The sequence below is a fragment of the Hippopotamus amphibius genome, chromosome 5, assembly GCF_030028045.1.
Source record: "Hippopotamus amphibius kiboko isolate mHipAmp2 chromosome 5, mHipAmp2.hap2, whole genome shotgun sequence".
NCBI classification, from domain to species: Eukaryota; Metazoa; Chordata; class Mammalia; order Artiodactyla; family Hippopotamidae; genus Hippopotamus; species Hippopotamus amphibius.
Genome location: NC_080190.1, coordinates 40,985,003 through 41,005,839, shown reverse-complemented (window position 1 = coordinate 41,005,839; position 20,837 = coordinate 40,985,003). Strand labels below are relative to the sequence as shown.

Below are 20,837 nucleotides of genomic sequence, written 5' to 3'. Positions count from 1 at the left end.
ACTTTATGTATATAGATATATTTTTAGTGCACATTAAACTTAGCATTTTTAACTTCTTCAAAAAAAAAATAAAGGAATATATGACTTATTCTAATATGTCAGAATCATCCAACCTGGCCATTCTAGGATTCCTAACCCACCAAAATTCTAAGCCATAATATGATTATTGGTGTTTTAAGCCGTTGAGTTTTCTGAATGAATTAGGTATCTATTGCTGTACAGCAAGTCAAAGAGACTCAGTAGATGTTCATTGAATTAAATGATGAACATCTAAATGAATAATTAATGTTTTGGGATGGTATATACACATCAAGAAAACAACAGAGAAAATCAGTGATGTTGCTGAGCAGCTTTTTTTTGGCTCAGATGTCTCTTTTTTATTGAAGTATAACTGACTTCAAATACATTAGTGCCAAATATCTATTTCTGATTATGCTTTAATTGGCTGTAATCTGCAGTTTGGTATTACTGTGGTTTCTTTGTGAAAGATGTTTTGACTTCATCTCAAAAATTACTCAAATGTTCCAGCAAAAGTGTCAACCCCAAAGCAACCTTCCTCAATGCAAGATACTATCACCTAATACCAGGGACAATGATGAAAACTCATTTACGGCAGAGCTGGAAAATACCGCTTATCTCACGCACTCAGTCCTATTCATGAGTAGTTGCTATCAGAAGCATTGCATTTGGAAGGATTCTGAATCCAAATCTGGGTTTAGCAAAAGCAGTGTCCTTTTTTTTTTTTTTTTTTTTTTTTCCCGGCCATGCAGCATCTTAGTTCCCTGACCAGGGATCAAATCCACTCCCCCTATAGTGGAAGCGCAGTATTGTAACCACTGGACCACCAGGGAAGTCCCAAAAGAGTGTCTTTGTTGATTAGCAATGTTGTTCACCTTGAGTATGGTATAGGCAGTATTATGCTGATAAACTGTTTCTCTGAAAGAAAAACAAAAACAGAACCAAACGCCCTCATTTGTATCGTCTGCCAATTTCCGTGGTATAAATACACTCACCACAGTGAATTTCAGCCTACCAAAAGTTTAACCACCAGCTTACAAAGTTCCTAAATATTTAACAATCAGCTCTCATGAGCTGGTACAAGCCAGTTCCAGCACACCACTGGTACGTAAGGACACAGCAGCAACCGGTGTGCTATATACTGAACATACATAAAGACATCCATTCAACCTCTTCTATTTTAGGTGAAGAGCTCCACCACCCTCATTCTAATCATGTGGTCATTGAATCAGGAAGGAGATTCTACGAACCATTTTGCCTCATTATCCTGTCCATGCCCCAAACACTGATTGCTAGGTTACCACATCCACATAAGCAACCATGCAGTACCAGGCAAATGTGGAAAGGAAATAGGCTATAACTAGACCAACATTACCAGCCCACATTCTCCATCACAATAAAATCCAATGTTCCTTCTGTTTGATCCTAACTCCAACCCCAACTCTTCATCACTCTTACATATTCTTTCACATCGTGACTATTACTGCTTCATGAAGAAGAAATGTCTGTAGGGAGAAGGGGAACAATCAATGAATGGACACCGTGAAAGCTTAACTAACGTCAAACGCTGATGTTCTTACAATTCTATAACCAAGACAAGAAGGTCACAGAAAAGAAAGAACTGCCAGTCAACTTTAAACTTCCCCTTTCCCACTCATTTTTATTCCTAAAGAACCGTAACATTAGGATTTTTAGAATTAAGTGCATTTTTTCAGGTTTATGCAAGAATCAAGCTCTTGAAAACACAGAAATTATGAACCTCGAATTCTAAAACAAAAGAGAAAGACTACAAACAGCTTAAAGAAATCTTATCCTAAACTACAGTCTCTGATATGAAGTCAGACACGTGGGACTTCTGGGGAAAAAGAAACAGATTAAAAACTCAATCATCTAAAAGCAGTGGCTGCCAATAGCCATTATAAGTAGCATGCTTCCTACTTCATGAAAGGAGGGGTATTTTAACATAGAGTGAAGAAGTAACATTAATGTCTACAGCTCACTTCTTTGACTTCAGTTTCCATTCCATTTCCCATTGCTGACACTCTTGAGAACGTGACACAGAGAGAGTTAGAAAAGTCATTCTGTTTTCCTGCCCTGCCTCACTACTTGGGGGATCTTCTTTAATCTTTATTCCATGCTGGAAATTTCATCAATCTAAAAGATGAGCCTGAGAACCTGACTAAAACCAGGTGTTATAATAAGCTTAATGGCACTAGTTTAGTTACATTTATTTTTCACACTTTCCCCTTGGATTAGCTTGGGATAAGTAAGTGGTTTCATTTAAAGGTCTTTCCCCTGGGTGTCAGATTGTAGCGGGAAGTAAAAATAGGAAGAGATGGTTAAATGATGCCCAGTATTAACTTAGTGGTCTACAACCCAACACATTAACCTCCTATCCCCTCTACACTCCACACCAAAGTCTATCTTTTGACTCTTCTATTTCTACTTAATGAATTTCCCAGTCAGAACAATTTTTGATTCCTCAGAAAAACAGTATAGTGCTATGGTAAAGAGCATGTTCTCCAGCAGGAAGATGTCAATGTTTGAATTTCAGTTCTGACAGTTCCTAGCTGTGTACTCTTGGACAAGTTACTTGGTCCTCTGCAACTCAGTTTCCCAACCTATCAAATGATGTAATAGTAGTACCTCCCTCATACAGTTGTTTGGAGGATTAAATGAATTAATATATACAAAGCACTTAGAACAATACTTGGCTCATCACAGGAACTATGTCAAGTGTTACCTTTTATGCCAATTCATCCCCAAATCTCATTAGCATTTAATTTGGCTTTTTACCACAATATAATCTCACTACCATCCCATTGGTTTAACACTTTAATGCCAGCATTACATAATATAGGGGAAATTGTCAGGCAAAGTTAAAATCACTCCTGCAATGCTAGTTTCCCTTTCTAGTTCTTTCAGCCTTCTAACACCTTGTAAAACTCCCCCATATTAAATCCCCTGTTTGAAATGCCTAGTGTGATTATGGTTTTCCCAGCTGGAGTCTCATCAATAGAGCCTTGGTGTTAATTTAAGCAGTCTCCCAATTTGTGTCCTCACCTCTAGCTCTAGTCCACTACAATCTACCTCAAACACCACTGCCTGATTAATCATCCTAAAGAAAAATTGTCTGCATCGCTCCTCCACACAAAAGTTTTCTAAGAATCCCCATCACCCACAGAATTAAAAACAATCTGGCATCCCAGGACCCTAAAAACTACGACCAACACACCATTTCTCCCTATGTCTCTGTGTCCATGCTGTGCCCTCAATTTGATAGCTCTTCCTCCCCTTGTCAACCACTTAAAATTCTGCCCATTCAAGTGTCACTTCCACTTTGAATTTCCCTCTAATTTCCATTTCCTGAACCCCTGTGTTGTGGTTTTAAAGTACTGCATGTCCACAAATTCTTTGAGGCCCCTGGCTTCAAGAGGTGAAGTATAATTTTCCCACCTCTGAGTGTGAACTGGACTTGGTGATTTGCTTCTAATGATAGAACAGGGTGAAAGAGATGGTGTGCATCTGCTGAGCCTGGGTTATGAAAGGCACTGTGGTTTCTTCCCTGCTCTTTTTTTCATTGAAGTAGAGTTGATGTACAATATTACATGTTACAGGCATACAATATAGTGATACACAATTTTTAGAGGTTATACTCTATTTACAGTTGATATAAAAGATTGGCTATATTCCCTGTGTTGCACAATATATCCTTGTAGCTTATTTTATACATAATAATTCATACCTCTTAATCCCCTAACCCTACCTTAACCCACCCCTCTTCACTCTCCCCACTGGTAACCATTAGTTCGTTCTCTATATCTGTGAGTCTATTTCTTTGTTATACTCACTAGTTTGTTATATATTTTAGATTGCACATATACATGATAGTATACAGTATTTATCTTTGTCTGACTTATTTCACTTAGCATAATACCTTCCAACTGCATCCATGTTGTTACAAATGACAACATTTCATTTTTATGGCTGATTAGCACTCCATTGTGTGTGTGTATACAGCTTCTTTACCCATTCATCTATTGATGGACACTTAGGCTATTTCCACATCTTGGTAAATGTAAATAATACTGCTATGAACATTAGGATGCATATATCTTTTCATATTAGTGTTTTCATTTTTTTCAGATATTTACCCAGGAGTGAAATTTCTGAGCCATATGGTAGTTCTATTTTTAATTTTTTGAGAAACCTCCACACTATTTTCCACAGTGGCTGTACCAGTTTACATTCCCACCAGTAGTGTATGAGGGTTCCCTCTTCTCCACATCCTCCCCAGCATTTGTTATCTGTGTTCTTCTTGATGATAGCCATTCTGACAGGTGTGAGTTGATATCTCATAGTTTTGATTTGCATTTCCCTGATGATCAGTGATGTTGAGCATCTTTTCATGTGCCTGTCGGCCATCTGCACATTCTCTTTGTGAAAATGTCTATTCAAGTCTTCTGCCCATTTTTTAATCAGATTGTTTGTGGGTTTTTTTGATGTTGAGTTGTATGAGCTGTTTATACACTCTGGATATTCACCTCTTATCAGTCATATCATTTGCAACTATTTCCACTGACAAAACAAAAAGACAACCTACTGAGTGGGAGAAAGTCCCTGCTCTTTTAAGTTATTTGCTGTAAGGGAAGCCAGCTGCTCTGTCATGAGGATATGGACAGCGAGGGAACAGTCAGTAGCCACATGAGTGGATCATCTTGGAAGTGGACCTTCTAGTCCTGGTCAAACCTTCGGATGACTGCAGCCTTTGCCAGCATCTTGACTGCAAGCTACCCTAAGTCAGAACCACCTAGCTAAGCCAGCTTTGAATTCCTCACCAACAGAATTATGAAACAAAACAACAAATATTCATTAAGTACCTATTTGGGGGAGGTATTTATTACTCATGAATAGATAACTAATATACCACCAATATGTCCTTTATTCCAGTAAATTGTAGTTATTTGTGTATTTCTGGTACAGTCCTTTCTCCAAACCCCCCTAGGTAGTGAGCTCATAGGAAATGTGGGTTATGACTCACTTAGCTGTCTGCCCCCCTGAAGTGACCAACAAAGTGTCTTACAAAAAGCAGGTGGTCAATGCTATTCAAGGTAATAGGATGACCTCACTTTTAATAATGTAGACTCTGGTATCAGGCATATTTTTGTTCAGAATTCAGTTCTACCTTTAGCTAACTGTGTGAACTTGGGAAAGTTACTTAAACTTCTCTAAGACTCAGTCTGCTTATCTGTAAATTGGGGGTAACAACAGACCCACATCACAGTTTTGTTGTCAGTGAAGGGGTGGGGAAAGCACTTAATCTTCTGCTCCTTATGTTTCCACAGATGGGAGAGACTTCCATTCTACTCCGCACAAGGGGATGACGTTAGAGAAATGATTTTAGGCTTCTCATCATTTCTTTCCCTGCCCCCTTCACACAGCAGAAGGAGCAAGTGTTTATTTAGTAAGGCTGATAGAACATGACACTGAATAATGGACATTTAACGGTCATTATTCTAGATGTTCCAGACTCTCCTCTTTCTCACATTTGTGAATATGTGAGCAGACAATAAGAGTACACTTTCTTTCTGTGACCTGATCCCTGCAGAAAATATAACTGGATCAGGGTCTAGAAATTTGCTGAGAGAGAGAGACCTGGAAGTCCATGTGTCTATAACTATTTTTCTCTCCCTCCCCTCCCCCTCTCTGCATATTATAAGCTACCTGTTCAGGACCTCCTATGTACCTTCTGTTAAGCTCAACTTTCCCCACAGGTGGGTAACATGGTCTAAATTGGGAGAAAAATCAAAGACGAGCCTGCCATAGTCTACAATACAATTTAGAGATTAAGAGTGCTAACATCATATTCTTTTAAATTTTTATTATGAAATTTTCAAACATGTACAAAAATCATCAGAATAGTATAATGAAACCCCCATGAGCCTTTCACCCATCTTTGGCATTTATGGCCAACCTCATTTCAGAGTTGCTTTTTAATTCTTTTTAATTCCTGGCTTCTATTCTCAATTGTCTAAAAACTTGAGGGGAGGGTTAGTGACTAATTGGCGCTCTCAGACGTCTAACAAAGAGGACTAAATGAGAGCGTGTACATGACAGTTACCTGGGACATAATAAGGCTGCAAAAAATTAGCATTAATAATGAGGATGGAGCCATCGGCAGAACTGGAAGCAAGTTCTGACCAAGATGACTTGGAATAACATAATAGGCTCGTTCTCCTCACTCAGTTATCTGCTGGATCGTCAAGAGCTTATAACCTTGAGGGTAGTAGAAACTCACTGGCTGAGAAACCAGGAGGGCTTACTTACTGTCACATTCACCCGCAGAGTTTGCCTTTAAATCATGTCATCTCTTTCTCACCTCCATCACTTACCTCCAGCCTGAGTCGCTGGGATACCATTCCTATCTCGATGCTGACAAATACCACTCGATTGGACCCATCCGGTTCCGCCATGATGAATGCACGACTGTACAGCCTCGTGAGGATGCCCTGTGCATTCTGGCCAGTTTTGCTGAAGCCCATCTAAAGAGGAAGAGAGAATCAGAGCCACTCCTCTGCACTCCCCTGCCACCAAACCCAGGCACAACCATACAAGAATAGACTACTTAGGAAAGGCAAAGGAACGCAATCCACGTGACACTGTGGCTCCGAGCGAGACAGGATATGTGTTTTCAAGAGTAAAGCCAGCATCACAAAACAGGCTTTACTGTTCTGAGCAGAAAAAGACAAAGGCAAAGTAGTGGTCAGGTTGGCAGAAGCTATTCACTGACCTGTGGGCAAGAAAGGAGCTGGTGTGACTCAGGAATTCCATTACAAGGCTGGAGACCTTTCAGGGCTTCTCTGTTCTTTGAAACAGGACATTTTCTCCAGCCTGTGTAAGGTACCATCAAAGGAAACAGTTCCCTGGCCATCATCACACATTCCCAGGAATACCCTGAAGATTGGAGGCCCCTTCACTTTGGTTGTTTGGTGTGTGATTTTTTTTTTTTCCTGAAGAAAATGATTTCTTTATAACTAATCCTTATTGAGGGTACCTCACCCTGGCTTTTACCATGTTGTGCCTCCCTCAGCCAAGTCAGATCAAATACATCTATCTTAAAGTCCTCTCTCACCACGTCATACAACCCACTTTCAAAAGCTGCGCCCAGGTCTTCAACATGGTCCTGCCTCTACTGCTTGCTTTAACCCTCAAGTGAGTGTTCATTTAAGGTTTACATTCCAAAATCACTTTTCAGAACAGACAACACGGAATAATTCCTAGAATCTAATGATTATTTGGTAGGAAGGAGAAAAATCGCATCAGGCAACCGCATGCTCTGTTTCCCTAGGGAAGTGTGGCTAGAAATGTGTGTTTACATCACAGCCAGGAAATTGCATGCCAGCAGCCCATAGGGCACACCTGACCTAGAGAAATGTTTTACTTGGCTAATACACTGTTGGCCCACACTAGATTTCCAGTTTTAACTGGAGTTGCTTACATTTTCCAATTGAGATTTTTTTTTTTTTTTTTTTTTTTTTTTTTTTTTTGGCTGCATTGGGTCTTCGTTGCTGCGCGTGGGCTTTCTCTAGTTGTGACAAGCGGGGGCTACTCTTCGTTGCGGTGCATGGGCTTCTTAGTGTGGTGCCTTCTCTTGTTGCGGAGCACAGGCTCTAGGCGCATGGGCTTCAATAGCTGTGGCTCGTGGGCTCTAGAGCACAGGCTCAGTAGTTGTGGCACACAGGACAAATTGCTTTGTGGCATGTGGGATCTTCCCCGACCAGGGATCAAACCCGTGTCTCCTGCACTGGCAGGCAGATTCTTAACCACTGCGCCACCAGGGAAGTCCCCAATTGAGAGATTTAAATTCTGAAAACTTCAATCCAGAAATTTCTGGCTTCTCTTGAAAAAAAACTATAAAGTAGGGCAGCCCGAAGTCCACACTCTTATGTGGCAATGATCAGCTAAAGCCATGCAACTTTCTAGTTGCACCACAGTCTCCACCACTTTCTGTTGCCCCCCAAACTGAGGACTTATTAGACATTTATCATCTTATACTGGCCTGCTTCAGTCATTTATGGTACCTGCCCATCACCCTGTAGTAGTGGAGTTTGCTGGCCCTGCCACTCCATTCACAAAAAAATGGCCAATTGAATTTACAAGGGAGTTATGGTTAAATAAAAAGTCCTCTCTTCCTTATAGTACAATATCCATAGTGTTAGACAGCAGTGAAGTCAATAAAAAGTGAAAAAGAGATTATGACATAATAATTAGGAATAAATACAGGATGCAAAATAATAAAATTACTTGTTCCACAATCCTCTCGTGTATCCCATGATTTACCTACCAAAGTGATATCTGCTACTTGTCCTGTGCAGTCAGCTCGCCCAACACCAATATGGTAGCCACTGAAGTTCTGAAATAGAGTAGGCTCTGGGGTGCTGGGTGTTGGAGATGCCTGGGCGCTTGTGGGGCCCTGGGTGAGCACTGAGCCTTGAGGGGCTGTGGAGCCCTGTGTGGCTGGAGGGCTCTGGGTGGTCGGAAAACCTGGATCAAAAAACAGAATAAGATATTTAAGAAGTCACATTTCAGCCCATGCACTTGTCGGCATCAATGAGAACTCAGGTTCCTAACGAAAAATCTGTGTATATTCACTCACATTTAAGGTACACCGTGAGAAAACATCTCAGGAACTCGTTTTATATCATAATCCCAAGGACGATCTTTTTCTTGGAATGGAGATGTTTCAGCCTAACAATCAAGGTCTCTATCAAATGTTATTCAGCTTCTCTTCACAAGCCATTTCTGTCAAACCTGTCGCCCTTCATTCACCTAGCCTGCACTTCTATTCCAGCCAAACAAATCAAGCACCAGGTTCCTGGCACACAGCCTACTAAATCTAGCCTCTGGGTCTTGTTTCTACCACTCTCTCCATCCAGAGACCTTACTCCTTTCTGGTCCACCAATCAACCTCCACTACCCCTTCGGATTGGTTCATTTCCATTACACCGAGATCCAGCTCAACCCCTCACCTCCAGGATGCCACCCCAGCCGTCTCTACCTTGCTCTGATCCCCCTCAACCTTCTAAATCTTCTATTCTTAGTGCAACCTACATCATTGTACACTTGTACACTTATTAACATAGTACTGCCTTATTTTAATTATTCTCATATCACCATATACATATGCATATTAATACATATATCCTATATGAACATCACACACACACACACACACACACACACACACATGAATATCAAAGGAGGCAGAATGGGATAGAGACTAAAAGAAAAGGTGCCAGAAACAGCCCGGGTTTGAAAACTAACTCTACCATTTACTAGCTGAACAAATGACTTAACCTATTTTACTCTAACTTTTCTCATCTACGAAGAAAAGTGACAACTTTCTCATAACATGAAGATAATAATACCCTACTTCCTAGAGTTGATTGACAATAAATATGTTAATATATATTCAAAATTTAAGACAACAGCTGACATATAGCTTTGGTTTAGTTTACATATTTAGACATCTTACTTACATATTTTATTTGTTTGTTTCCACCCCAGACAACAGCCAGGGGTGGCCAAGGCGACACATGTTAGCATCACAATGCATTAGTGGTCAGAAAGTACTTAGGCAAGAGATTAACAGCAGACTCCTTCTGGGGTTCCAGAATTTTGGTGCTCAAGAAAGTTTAGCGATCGCATAGTCCAAACTCCTCCATTTTACTTAGAAGAAAACTGAAACCCAGAGAAATGACTTAAGCAAGTTTTCATGGAGAGCATAGGATGAGTCAGTTGCCTAATCCAGATCCTCCAACTCAGAATCTGCTGCTCTTTCATCCACATTCTAAGTGAAGTGAGAATCCATGTTTTCCCATCCCCGAGCCCATGTTTTCTGCAAGACATCGAGTATTGCAAGGAAGGAAACGGGCACCTTTGCTATTGCCTCACTGATTTCAGTGTAGGAATGTGATGCCAACCGACATCAAACCTAGTCATGTAGCCAAGGGGATTCTTTTGTGAGAGTCTTGGATCTGTAAGGTGGTACTAAGGCTAGCACCTACCTTTTGGGGAGTTTTGTGAGAATTAAATGAGAAATTCGCATAGAATGTTTACCATAGTGCTTGACACAAAATAACCATTCAATAAACAGCAACTTCTACTATAAAAATAGTGACTATAATTATTAATGACCTCCCTGAGCCTCAGGCTCTGGATTCTCTAATTTTAAAAGAGAAACTAAGTCCTATGGATTCTTTCATTTCTAGCAGTCTATATCTCATTCTGTCCACTCCAAGAAAAGAGGATCTCTGTTCCTCTGGGTTTGTGGGGAATTAATTCAAAACATGAGGACAGGTAGAGAATACATTAGAAAAGAGAAGAGGCCACAAAAGAGAAAGCCAAGGTGAACAACGCTGCCTCCTTCTCCACTGGGCCTGAGGCCAGCCCTCCCTTTACCTTGGTCAAAGCATGCAGTCCCCACCTGTCCTCTCTACTGTTTATCAGATGTATAACCATCATCAAAGGAGAGGCTTCATCAAAGACCCATAGACCCGATATTGCCTGTAAATGTAGCCTGGACAGTTTTCGAAAACTAAATTTCCAACATTAAAAAATCAGAAAAAAAAGTCAGATGTCTAAACCGCCTTCCCCAATTTCCAGCTTCCCTTGAAAACTCAGGAGAGCTGAGTTCACGGGACATCATGACAACAAACAGCTAGCACTCAGGAGGCCCTGTGGACCCTCATCACCAGAAATATACCCACCCCCACCCTGGGCTACCTCCCTACCAGCTCATTTATGGAACTTGATTGGCCCTCCTAGGATTTGAATTCAAGACCCCTTTCTCTAAAGCTTTCACAGACTAATGGACATTCAGTGGGTCTTTCCCTCTCCTTTTACCCGCTCCCCCACCCCCAACCCCTGAGAAGATGATGCCAGAAAGAAGGCAAAGAGAAAAAGAGGCTCAGGGCAAAAGCTCATGTTACAGGGCCTTGAAGAATCCTGAGTTAGACTTAGATCTGTGGAAAAGTGAGACAAATAATTGCATGTCAAAATGCTGCACTGGCTATTTGGGGCAAAAGTAAACTTAATAAAAATTGCTATCAATGCATAAAGGGAAACAAATGTAAAGGTTAGATGACCATCCCAGGCTGCTAAGTACACATTGAACTGTCATGTTATCAGCATTATCAGCAGACACTGTTTCTTGCCTTGGTGTCCCCCACAATGAAAAAAATTCCTACAGGCTAGGAATAGCATCCAAGAGAACCCGTGATACTTGCCTGTGTGGTTTTCAATGGTCCCACTGGTGATAAACAACAGGCTGAGAAGAGCCACTGTGATCCCTGTCATCATCACAAGGAGGAAAATCAGGAATATCTCTAATGTGGAAAAGGTGCGTTTGGCCATTTCTCCTGAGGAAAAGCGGAGATGGAAGAACTATAGAAGAGACAGAAAAAAAGACAGAACAACAATTTGAAATACACATGCTTCAAGCTGCCCAAGGCTAAGATGTCTTAGCTCTTTCATTTGAATCGACTGTACCAGGAAAGCCAGGTACAGTGCACACTTGCCACTAGGTCCATATTCCAAGCCTGTGCAAGACAAGACCAATCAATTACAGCACTCCTTGATGAATTCACATGCAGCTTCCAAACGCTTTTTGGCACAGTGCTTATCCTGGAAGCCACCACCCATCATTTGGCATTGGCAACTAAGCTAAAACCTATTTATATTCCTTGGATACGGCATACTGCTTTCATTTATGGCAATGATGCTCTCTGTACATAGGTCTAGTTTGGAGCACTTCTGCCAACAGGAATGACTAATGTACCCACAACAGCTTATACTTATCAGAAAGCTGGCTGGGGTTAGGGCTGTACTTTGTGGCTATGGATTAGGAATCTTGTCCACAAGGAGGTGAAACGTTGGCCTTTAAACTTCCTGTTCTAACTTTCAATTGCTACCTGAATAGAAATGGCATGGAAAAGGAGACTGGCATCTCTGATCTCAAGCCAGGCATTTGTAAAATTTCCCTCTCCAGTGATCAGAAGGATCCCACACATTTTGCAAACTCCATGTCAAAGGATGAGGATAAAGATAATGCCCTTGTGTGCTACAAAAGGAGAAAACGCCCTTACAGGTTCCTTTAGATACTTCAGGAGTAGAATTCATTATAACTCAGAGGGACTATAGAAGCTAAAAACTCACATAATGTAGCAGAAGAAAGTACAAGCGTGAGTCAAAAATTATCAGCACTCTGGCTGTAGAATTTATTTTAATTAAATTTTAGAAAAGACAAATACATCATTTTTCAAAATAATCTCCTTGATTTTCAGTACACTTTGTCCATTCATCAACCAGTTTTCATATTCCCTCATTAAAAAATGTTTTAGGCTGAGCTGCGAGCCATGAACGCACCACTGTCTTCATTTCTTCATCAGAAGTGAATCTTCGTCCTCGTAGGGCTGCTTTCAAGGGACCAAACAGGTGAAAGTCCAATGGAGCAAGATCAGGACTATAGGTGACCTACTTCGTGACAAAGCACTCTCTCCATACTGCGCGCTAAGTCTTTGTTAAATAATATAGCACCAGGTACACTCTCAGACCACAGAAAAGGAATCCCTGCACGCTGCTCTTCTCTCATGCAAATCACACGCAGGGCATCCATTTTTGCTTGCACCCCAGTTACAAATGAACTGATGTAACACGTTCACACCTGCAGAGCAGTGACTGGTGAGACAGTAGCCTTGAACAGAAAGTGCTGATGAGACAGTGTGGCCAACAGAAGTTTTAACGTAACCGGAGTGGGGATAATTTTTGACTCACTCTCGTATAATATGATGGTTAAAAATGGGATTCTGAAGTCTGGTGCCAGAGTTCAAATTTCATTTCTGCCACTTACTAGGTGACCCTGGAATATCATCCCCAACCCTGAGCATCAGTGTCCCCATCTATAAATAGGCATGTGACAATGAAGATAATTTTAGTACCTATCTCAGAGTTATTATAAAAATAAGATGAGATGATGCAGTAACAGTTTGTTTCATGGACTGTAATAGGTGTTCAGAATGTTAACATTTATCGTTAGGTTCTAAAACAGCAAAGACTCTGTGCTCCTCACTGGCCTTAAAGGGAGTTTATGCGAGACTAGTATTAAAGAATCAAGAATCACGAATCACAGGTGGGAACGTCAGAGTCCATTTTCCTAACCTTAAGGAAGCTTGAGCAGTGAGATGAGATTGGAGTCCCAAGACTTGCCCCACAAATGGGTACGATGTGGCTAAGACGCTGCTACCCCCAAGAGCTGTAAATTGGCAACAAACAGATGTGTTTAGTATGGCCCAATTTTTCATTTCAATTTGACTTAGTCAACAAGATAGAGCTTACAATGTATCTGTAGAAATAGAATCTACATTTACAAATATGAAACTTCAGGCTTTCTTTCAAAATATTTCATAAAATATGGCAACACTGATCCAGCATTTCCATGCTCCAAGGGCTTTGTAAAATTTAATAGTCAGATGATTGAACTTGGTGTACTCCCCCCAAAATAATAAATAAATAAATAAAATTTAAAAACAACAAAAAAACAAAAACAAAAAACAAAAAAACTTAATAGCTGCTGTTCCTTTTAGATGGGGCAAACTTTCTCCAACCTGCCACTGCATCTACCCCATGGGCCTTATCTATCTGGTCTTTGTAGTCATTTTATTTTGCAGTCCATAGACTAAAGGTTAAAAATCAGTCTATAGCAAACACTTCAGAGGTAGGGCTGAACTGGGAGTGGACCAAGAGCCTGGAACATCTTCCCACATTTCCTGCTTGTTCATTAGCAGGCTTTCCTCAACCAATTATCACCACCATGATCACCTTCACCACCACTGGTAGGGACAACTTCAAATTTAGGGCAAAACAACTTTCACTGTCTGCCCCAAATCAGAAATCACATTTAAGATATGCCTCTGAAACTTTGATGATTCAAAGAGGTTTACTAGTCATTAGCTATTGTTTCAGTAGCAAACTTCAAACCCTGTAGACCTGGTTCTTGCACACAGCTTTGGTTTCTATGAGCCTTCCTGCTAGCTGAGATAGCTTTCGCACAAAGAAGGCTATTAAAAATGGATGACTGACAGCTGGACCCCTCAACCCCAGCACATACATGCAGATCATGTATGTAAATATGGCTATGTGGTAAAAGCCTATGTAACAGACATGACGTGAAATATATGTGTATGCGTGTGTGTGTATATAGGTTTTTTTTTGCTAGTTTTGCTCTGCTGAACTAATTGCCACCACTGACCTTTTACACAAGTCAACAATAGCACCTGATTTAATGTCAGAGTTTCCACCTCTTACTTGGATTACAACAATGTACCTGCTGTATTTCACCACTTCAACAATACCTCGTGTATGTCACCACTATAACAATACTTCCTGTATTTCACCACTCTATTTAGTTGCCAGAATTACCACCAGCATATTACCATTCTTTTTGAACCCATCAGCGTTATTTCTTATAAATGATTAGGATCTCCATTTAAACGTGAAAGCAAATGCCTTGTATCTCCCTTCAGAAGGCAAATGTACCTTGGAAAGCCGAACCAATGATTACATTTTAAAGGATTGTACATTTTCAAATAGTTCCCACTTAATCTAGCATAATCCTGCAAGGTCTGTGGTGAGGCTCTAATGCCACAGTAGCAAGCCACTTGCTACATCTTTACCACGCTGAGGTCTCCTATTTTTCAAGACTGTGACAGTAAAAAGTAATATTTTGGCAAAATGGGTTTCTAAAGCTAAGAAAATGAGTTTTCATCAAGATCTCTGAGACAATGGGATGATTCAAGATCCCGCCCTCCTTCTCCAAGACAAGACAATACAGGCATTCTTACCTGATTCAACCACTCGGAAGAACTTGTATATCCTGGTAAAACAAGTGATGGTACAGAATATTGCTTGCCTTCCCCTGGAATGTTGCTCAGCTGAGACTTCTCAGCACGTTCTGAAACCTACTGAGGAAAAATTTTCACAGTCATGTCCAGGAGAGTTCGAGTTCTCCTTAGCACAGCTTTGTGGGTTTGGTACATGGAAGAGATTAAAGTGTATTGATAACAAATGACTTATCAGTCAACTCTCCCCTGGGACAGTCCGATACTGAGGTCCTGAGTTGCAGAAGGCTGCCAGGCTGAAGGTCATTTCAGATTTCAACACAATTCTTCCAGTACATCAAGGTCTGTGTGAAGCTCCCACCCGGATCACACACAAAAAAATAGCACCTGCTTTGTTTATCCCTAGTCCCTCAACCAGTGATCAAGAGGAAGAGATAATATATGCTGGTCATTAGTGTGGGCTATGGGCCCCATCAGGCAATATTTACAATAATTTCAGAACAGACAAGTGAATTTTTAGATTCTCATATATAAAAAGAATACAAAGTTTTAGATGAACTAAGAATGTGAACAATGAGTATACAAAAGGGAAAGAATGCACGCAACCATTAAAAATTATATTGAAGGAAATAATGGAGGGGATATGGGGATATATGTATAAATGCAGCTGATTCGCTTCTTTGTACAGCGGAAACTGGCACAACAGTGTAAAGCTATTATACTCCAATAAAGATAGGAAAGAATAAGAATTTTTCATGTCATTAAATTATTTTAAGTTTGCAAACATTATGATCTTCATTTTTGTAAAGTATACACATTTATATGTGTGTGACCATAAAGACTGTAAGAAAGTACAGCAAAAAAATGTTAAAAAGAAATTATCTGGTGATAAGATCATGGGTGAGTTTTATTTTCATCTTTTTGATTCTTGACATTTTCTATGATAGCCATGTAGCATTTTTGTAATGAGGAAAATAAAATGTTCTAGCTCATTTCCGTGAACGTACACTGTATAACATCATGAAGTTAAGCAATGATCCACAAAAGACAAAGAGAGAAAGAAAGAAAACAAAGTTCTTTTTCCCTAGGAAATCCAAGCTGTTCAGGAAGCAACTTGAAGAAGACCAATAGGGTACTGAATTCCACACAGAGTTTTAAGAGAGACCAGCCCCAAAGTTCCAATGGAAATATTAGATTTAAGTGCTTTCAGATAGGGCATTTAGTAATGTGTCTTAGCTATCTCTCTGCTACAACAGAGGGCAACAGGTTAAATTGTGGTATTAGACAAGTTTTTTTTTTTTTCTTGTCACGCATATATGTTTGTTGCTTGACACCAAGAATTCTGAGACCAAATCTAGCTAACTTAAAGCAGCTAGGGAAAGAGAGAGAAGAAAATTCAGCAGAAGGCAGCAAAAGAAGTTGAAGATATATGCTCAGGAAGGCCAGAGATCAGGGAAGCTCTGAGGATCTATGTGGCAGGAGCTATTGAACCATCTCTTCAGGGCATCACCATCAAGATGGATGCACTCCAACTACCTTAGGTCTTTACATTGCTCCGCTCTGGATTCAGTTCCTAAAAGACAGCAACTGACTGACCTAGCCCAGATCATATACCTATCCCTTCCACTGAGGGGATATTTAACAAGACCATACCCAAAGAGGGAAGGGTAGTTCTCCAAAATAAAATCAAAGTAAAATAAAAACAACAGATACCCACTAGTGACTTTGCCTTTGGATTTCCTTCTCCCATCCTTCTCCCTTACGGTGGGAGGCCCTCTAAGCTGGCCCTGCGATCTAAAATGTGTTCTCTTCTGGACCTCTCCAGACACCTTTCTCCCAATAAAAAGGAGCCATGCCAAGCTCATTCCTACTGAGACTAGCCAGATGACCCACAATTGAGTCAGATAAGCTCATTTTAATCAGGGTGTTAATAGATAATCATGGCATAATATCATTTTTCCTAGACAACATTTGAAGGCCCATACCTGAACACTAAGGAGGTGAGAATCAAGGAGATTCCAAGCACCGTGGAAGAAAGAGTCAGTGAAGGAAAAATGTTGGGCCAAGGGGACTTGTGGCGCCCATCAAGACAGCTGACCCCTATAGCCAGAAATAAGACTACATTGGGGTGAGGGGAAGACGTAATCATTGTAAACATTTCGTACATGTATTTTATTTCTGTCTGAATGACCATCAGACAAATCCTGTTTGCTAGAATAAAGATGACTATCCTTCTCAACTCATCACCACAAGACACTCACTCATGTTCTACCCATTTTACAGATGAGGAGACACACACAGAAAGGTTAAAGGGCTTCCAGAGCAGGAAAGGATGGTTAAAGGTGAACATGATTAAAACAATAATGATTCTAAGATATGAGCCCAAGTCTCCAGATGCCCAGACAAGACCTCTTGCCTTTCACCAAACTCTTGCTGTTTATATCACTTCAACCCTGACCCTGGCATGGCAGCTTCTGAGGATAGACAAGTCATGTGTTCACTTCTCATTAGCAGATGATGAAGCAAACCATGTCCTCTGTCTCTTAACATTCTAACACTGAGGCGACTCTCTGAAATGCCCAACTCCTAAACCATTAACCAATAATCATTAGCACTACAATTTCTCTTAATATTTTACTTATGCCTACAGGGTAGGGGCCTTAAAAGGCTTGATGCTAATTTCATATGCTGCATGCTAATGGTCACATCCTTTTTTCATTCTTTAATTCTTGGAATAACTGAAGAATTACTTTAAAAAACCATATCGTATTTGATTTAGCACCCAGATGGTGATCTCTAAATATAATTCCTTGCTAAAAGCAACAAGAGATCCTTGAAGAAATGGCTGGTACTGGGTCTGGGGTAGGAAACACATGAACCTGAAATACTTTTTCATACCAGAAATCAAGGTAGTCATTGAGATGATTATAATTGTGTCAAAAAAGAACTAGGATTTCCCACTAGCCAAAAATGGGTCAATTTGAACAATTTAAAAAATAATAACTGCAATAGACAAGCAAATCAATTTTGCTTAAATCCATGAAGTCATAATGAAATTTTTAAAAATCTCATTGATTACCTTTACAAGATGCTAGGGAACTAGTTTTTTTCTCTGAAAACTGGTAAGAAAAAAAGGGGGAGTGGGAGGGAGGATCAAGAAATAAGAATAAGAATAAGAATGTACTTTGCTTTCGCTGTATAAAGGGTAACTTAGGGAGAGGTGCAACTACTTACAAAGCAACTATTGATGAGAAAGACCAGAAGACTATTGGAAAAGATCTTGTACAAATAAAGACATAAAGAAGGAACCACAACAAGATGGGTAGGGGGTGCAGATTCACAGTATAATCAAGACCCATACCTCCAGGTGGGCACCCCACAAATGGGAGAATGATTACAATTGCAGAGGTTCTCCCCAAAGAATGAGGGGTCTGGGCCCTACATTAGGCTCCCCAGCCCAGGGGTCCTGCAGGCTTTGAAGGCCAGTGGGGCTTACTTTGGGGAGATTAAGAGGACTGTGGGGAATAGAGTCTACAATCTTAAAAGGTGCACACAAAATCTCACACACTCTAAGACCCAGGTCAGAAGCAATAATTTGGAAGGAGTCTGGGTTAGACCCACCTGCTGATTTTGAAGAGTCTCCCAGAGAAGCAGGAGGCAACCGGAGGAGCTCACTCTGGGACCACAGACACTGGCGGCAGCCATTTTGAGAAGCTTGTTCTACCAGGAGGACACTGGTGCTGGTAAGTGCTATTTTGGAATCCTCCCTCTAGCTTATTAGCTCTGGGACTCAGCCACATGCAACAACCTTTCTGCAGCAGTACTGGAATGCCTCAGGCCAAGCAACTATTCAGGCAGAAACAGCCCCACCCACCATCAGGCTGGTTGCCTTAAGATCCCTTAAACCCACAGCTGCCCTGGGACCCAGCCCTGTCCACTAGAGGGTCCAAGACCTGGCCTTGCAACCAGAGTGCCAATACTAGCCCTGGGACCCCCATGGCCCTGCAGCCAAAGACCCTGGAACCTGGTTCCAACCACCAGTGGGATGGTACCAGACTCAGGAGCTCTGGGTCACAGTCCAACCCAACAATGGGTTGACATAGCAATTCTGAGACCCCTGGGCCCGGTAGGCAGAGATCCTAGGACCCAGCTCCACCTACTAGTGGGCTGGTACTAGTCTCAGGACTGGTCTTCACCCACCAGCAGGTGGACACCAGCCCTGAGACCACTGCAGCCCTACAGCCTACCATGTCAGGACCCAGCCTACACACCAGCAGGTCAGCACCAGCCCTAGGACTTCCTGGGGCCCAGTCCTGCCTACCAATACCCCCTGTTGGACTCCTTGCACTCCTCAGTCAGAAGCCCTGGGATCCACCCCACCAACTAGTGGGCTGAAACCAGCTTCAGGACCCCAAGGGCCCTGCACCTAGAAACACCAGGACCTGGCTCCAACCACCAGTAGGCCAGCACTAGTCCCAGACCACTGAGCTCTGGCCCCACACATCAGCCTGCCAACACCAACTCCAAGACACCTTGGACCCATCAGTCAGCCACCCCAGGGTCTATCTCCGCTTACCAGCAGGCCAGCACCAGTTTGAGAAAACTCCAGATCCTTTAGTCATCTATGTCAGGAATGGGCCCTGCTCACTAGCAGGCTGACACTAGATCTGGAACCACCCACCCCAGAACCCAGCTCCTCCCTCCAATGGGTAAGCACAAGCCCCAAGACCCCTGGGGCTCAACAGCCAGTCACCTCATGACCCAACCCCACCAAGCAGCAGCTGGCAGTCTCCACCAAGGCAGGCACTGGCAATAAACTGGAAGTCAGTCACACCTACCAGTAGTCAGCCTGGCACAACAGAAGGACCCATGCAACCTACATAGGGGTCACCTGTAGAGCATATAGCTCTGGTAACCAGAGGGGAATGTGTTGATGGAATGCATAGGACATATCCTACAAAAGGCCACTTCGCCAAGGTTGGGAAACATAACCAACCTACCAAATATATAGGAATAAAAACAGCAAATTAGACAAGATAAAGCAACAGAGGAATACAATCCAGACAGAGGAACAAGATAAAACCCCATCAGAAGAACTAAGTGAAGTATAGATAGGCAATCAACCCAATAATGAGTTCAAAGTAGTGATCATAAAGAGATGCAAAGAGCTCAGGTGAAGATTGAACAGAGTGAAAATTAGATTTTTTTTTAAAAAGAGAAAATATAAAGAACAACCAAACAGAGATGAAGAATACACTATCTGACATGAAAAATACACTAGAAGGAATCAAAAATAGATTAAATGATACAGAGGACTGAATAAGTGAGCTGAAAGACAGAGTAGTGGAAATCACTGAAGTTGAACAGAAAATAAAAAGAAATGAGGACAGTTTAAGAGGCCTTTAGAAAAAAATGAAGCATACTAACATTCATATTATAACATTCACATATAGAAGAGAGAGAGAAGGGGCAGAGAACGTATTTGAAGATATTATGGTTGAAAACTTCCCTAATCTGGGAATAGAAAAAGACATCTAGGTCCAGGAAGCACAGAGAGTCCCAAACAGGATCAACCCAAAGAAACCCACACCAAGACACACTGTAATTTTAAATGGCAAAAATTAGAGAGAATATTTAATAAAGCCAGGGAAAAGCAACTAGTTACATACCAGGGAACTCCCATAAGGCTACTGGCTAACTTTTCAGCAGAAACTCTGCAGGTCAGAAGGGAGTAGCACAATATATTTAAAGTGATGAAAATAAAAAACCTACAAACAAGAATACTCTGATAATTCATTCAGATTGATGGAGAGATCAAAAGTTTTACAGACAAGCAAAAACTAAAAGAGTTCAGCACCACCAAACCAGCTTTATCAAACCAGCTGTATAAGAAATATTAAAAGGACTTCTCTAAGTGAAAAA

At 41.2% G+C, this 20,837-nt stretch overlaps 1 protein-coding gene across 1 annotated transcript in view; it reads right to left on the bottom strand.

Annotated features, from left to right (window-relative positions):
• Nucleotides 1-18,596, bottom strand: part of ASAH2 (N-acylsphingosine amidohydrolase 2) — a 76,283-nt gene extending 57,687 nt beyond the window's left edge. Inside the window, exons 1-5 of the mRNA XM_057735595.1 lie at nucleotides 18,537-18,596; nucleotides 14,919-15,038; nucleotides 11,307-11,463; nucleotides 8,363-8,562; nucleotides 6,411-6,560 (exon numbers count right to left, since the gene is read on the bottom strand). Coding sequence (XP_057591578.1) covers nucleotides 6,411-6,560; nucleotides 8,363-8,562; nucleotides 11,307-11,433 — 477 coding nt within the window. The 5' untranslated portion in view covers nucleotides 11,434-11,463; nucleotides 14,919-15,038; nucleotides 18,537-18,596. The remainder of the gene's footprint in view (nucleotides 1-6,410; nucleotides 6,561-8,362; nucleotides 8,563-11,306; nucleotides 11,464-14,918; nucleotides 15,039-18,536) is intronic.
• Nucleotides 18,597-20,837: the final 2,241 nt, after the last annotated feature.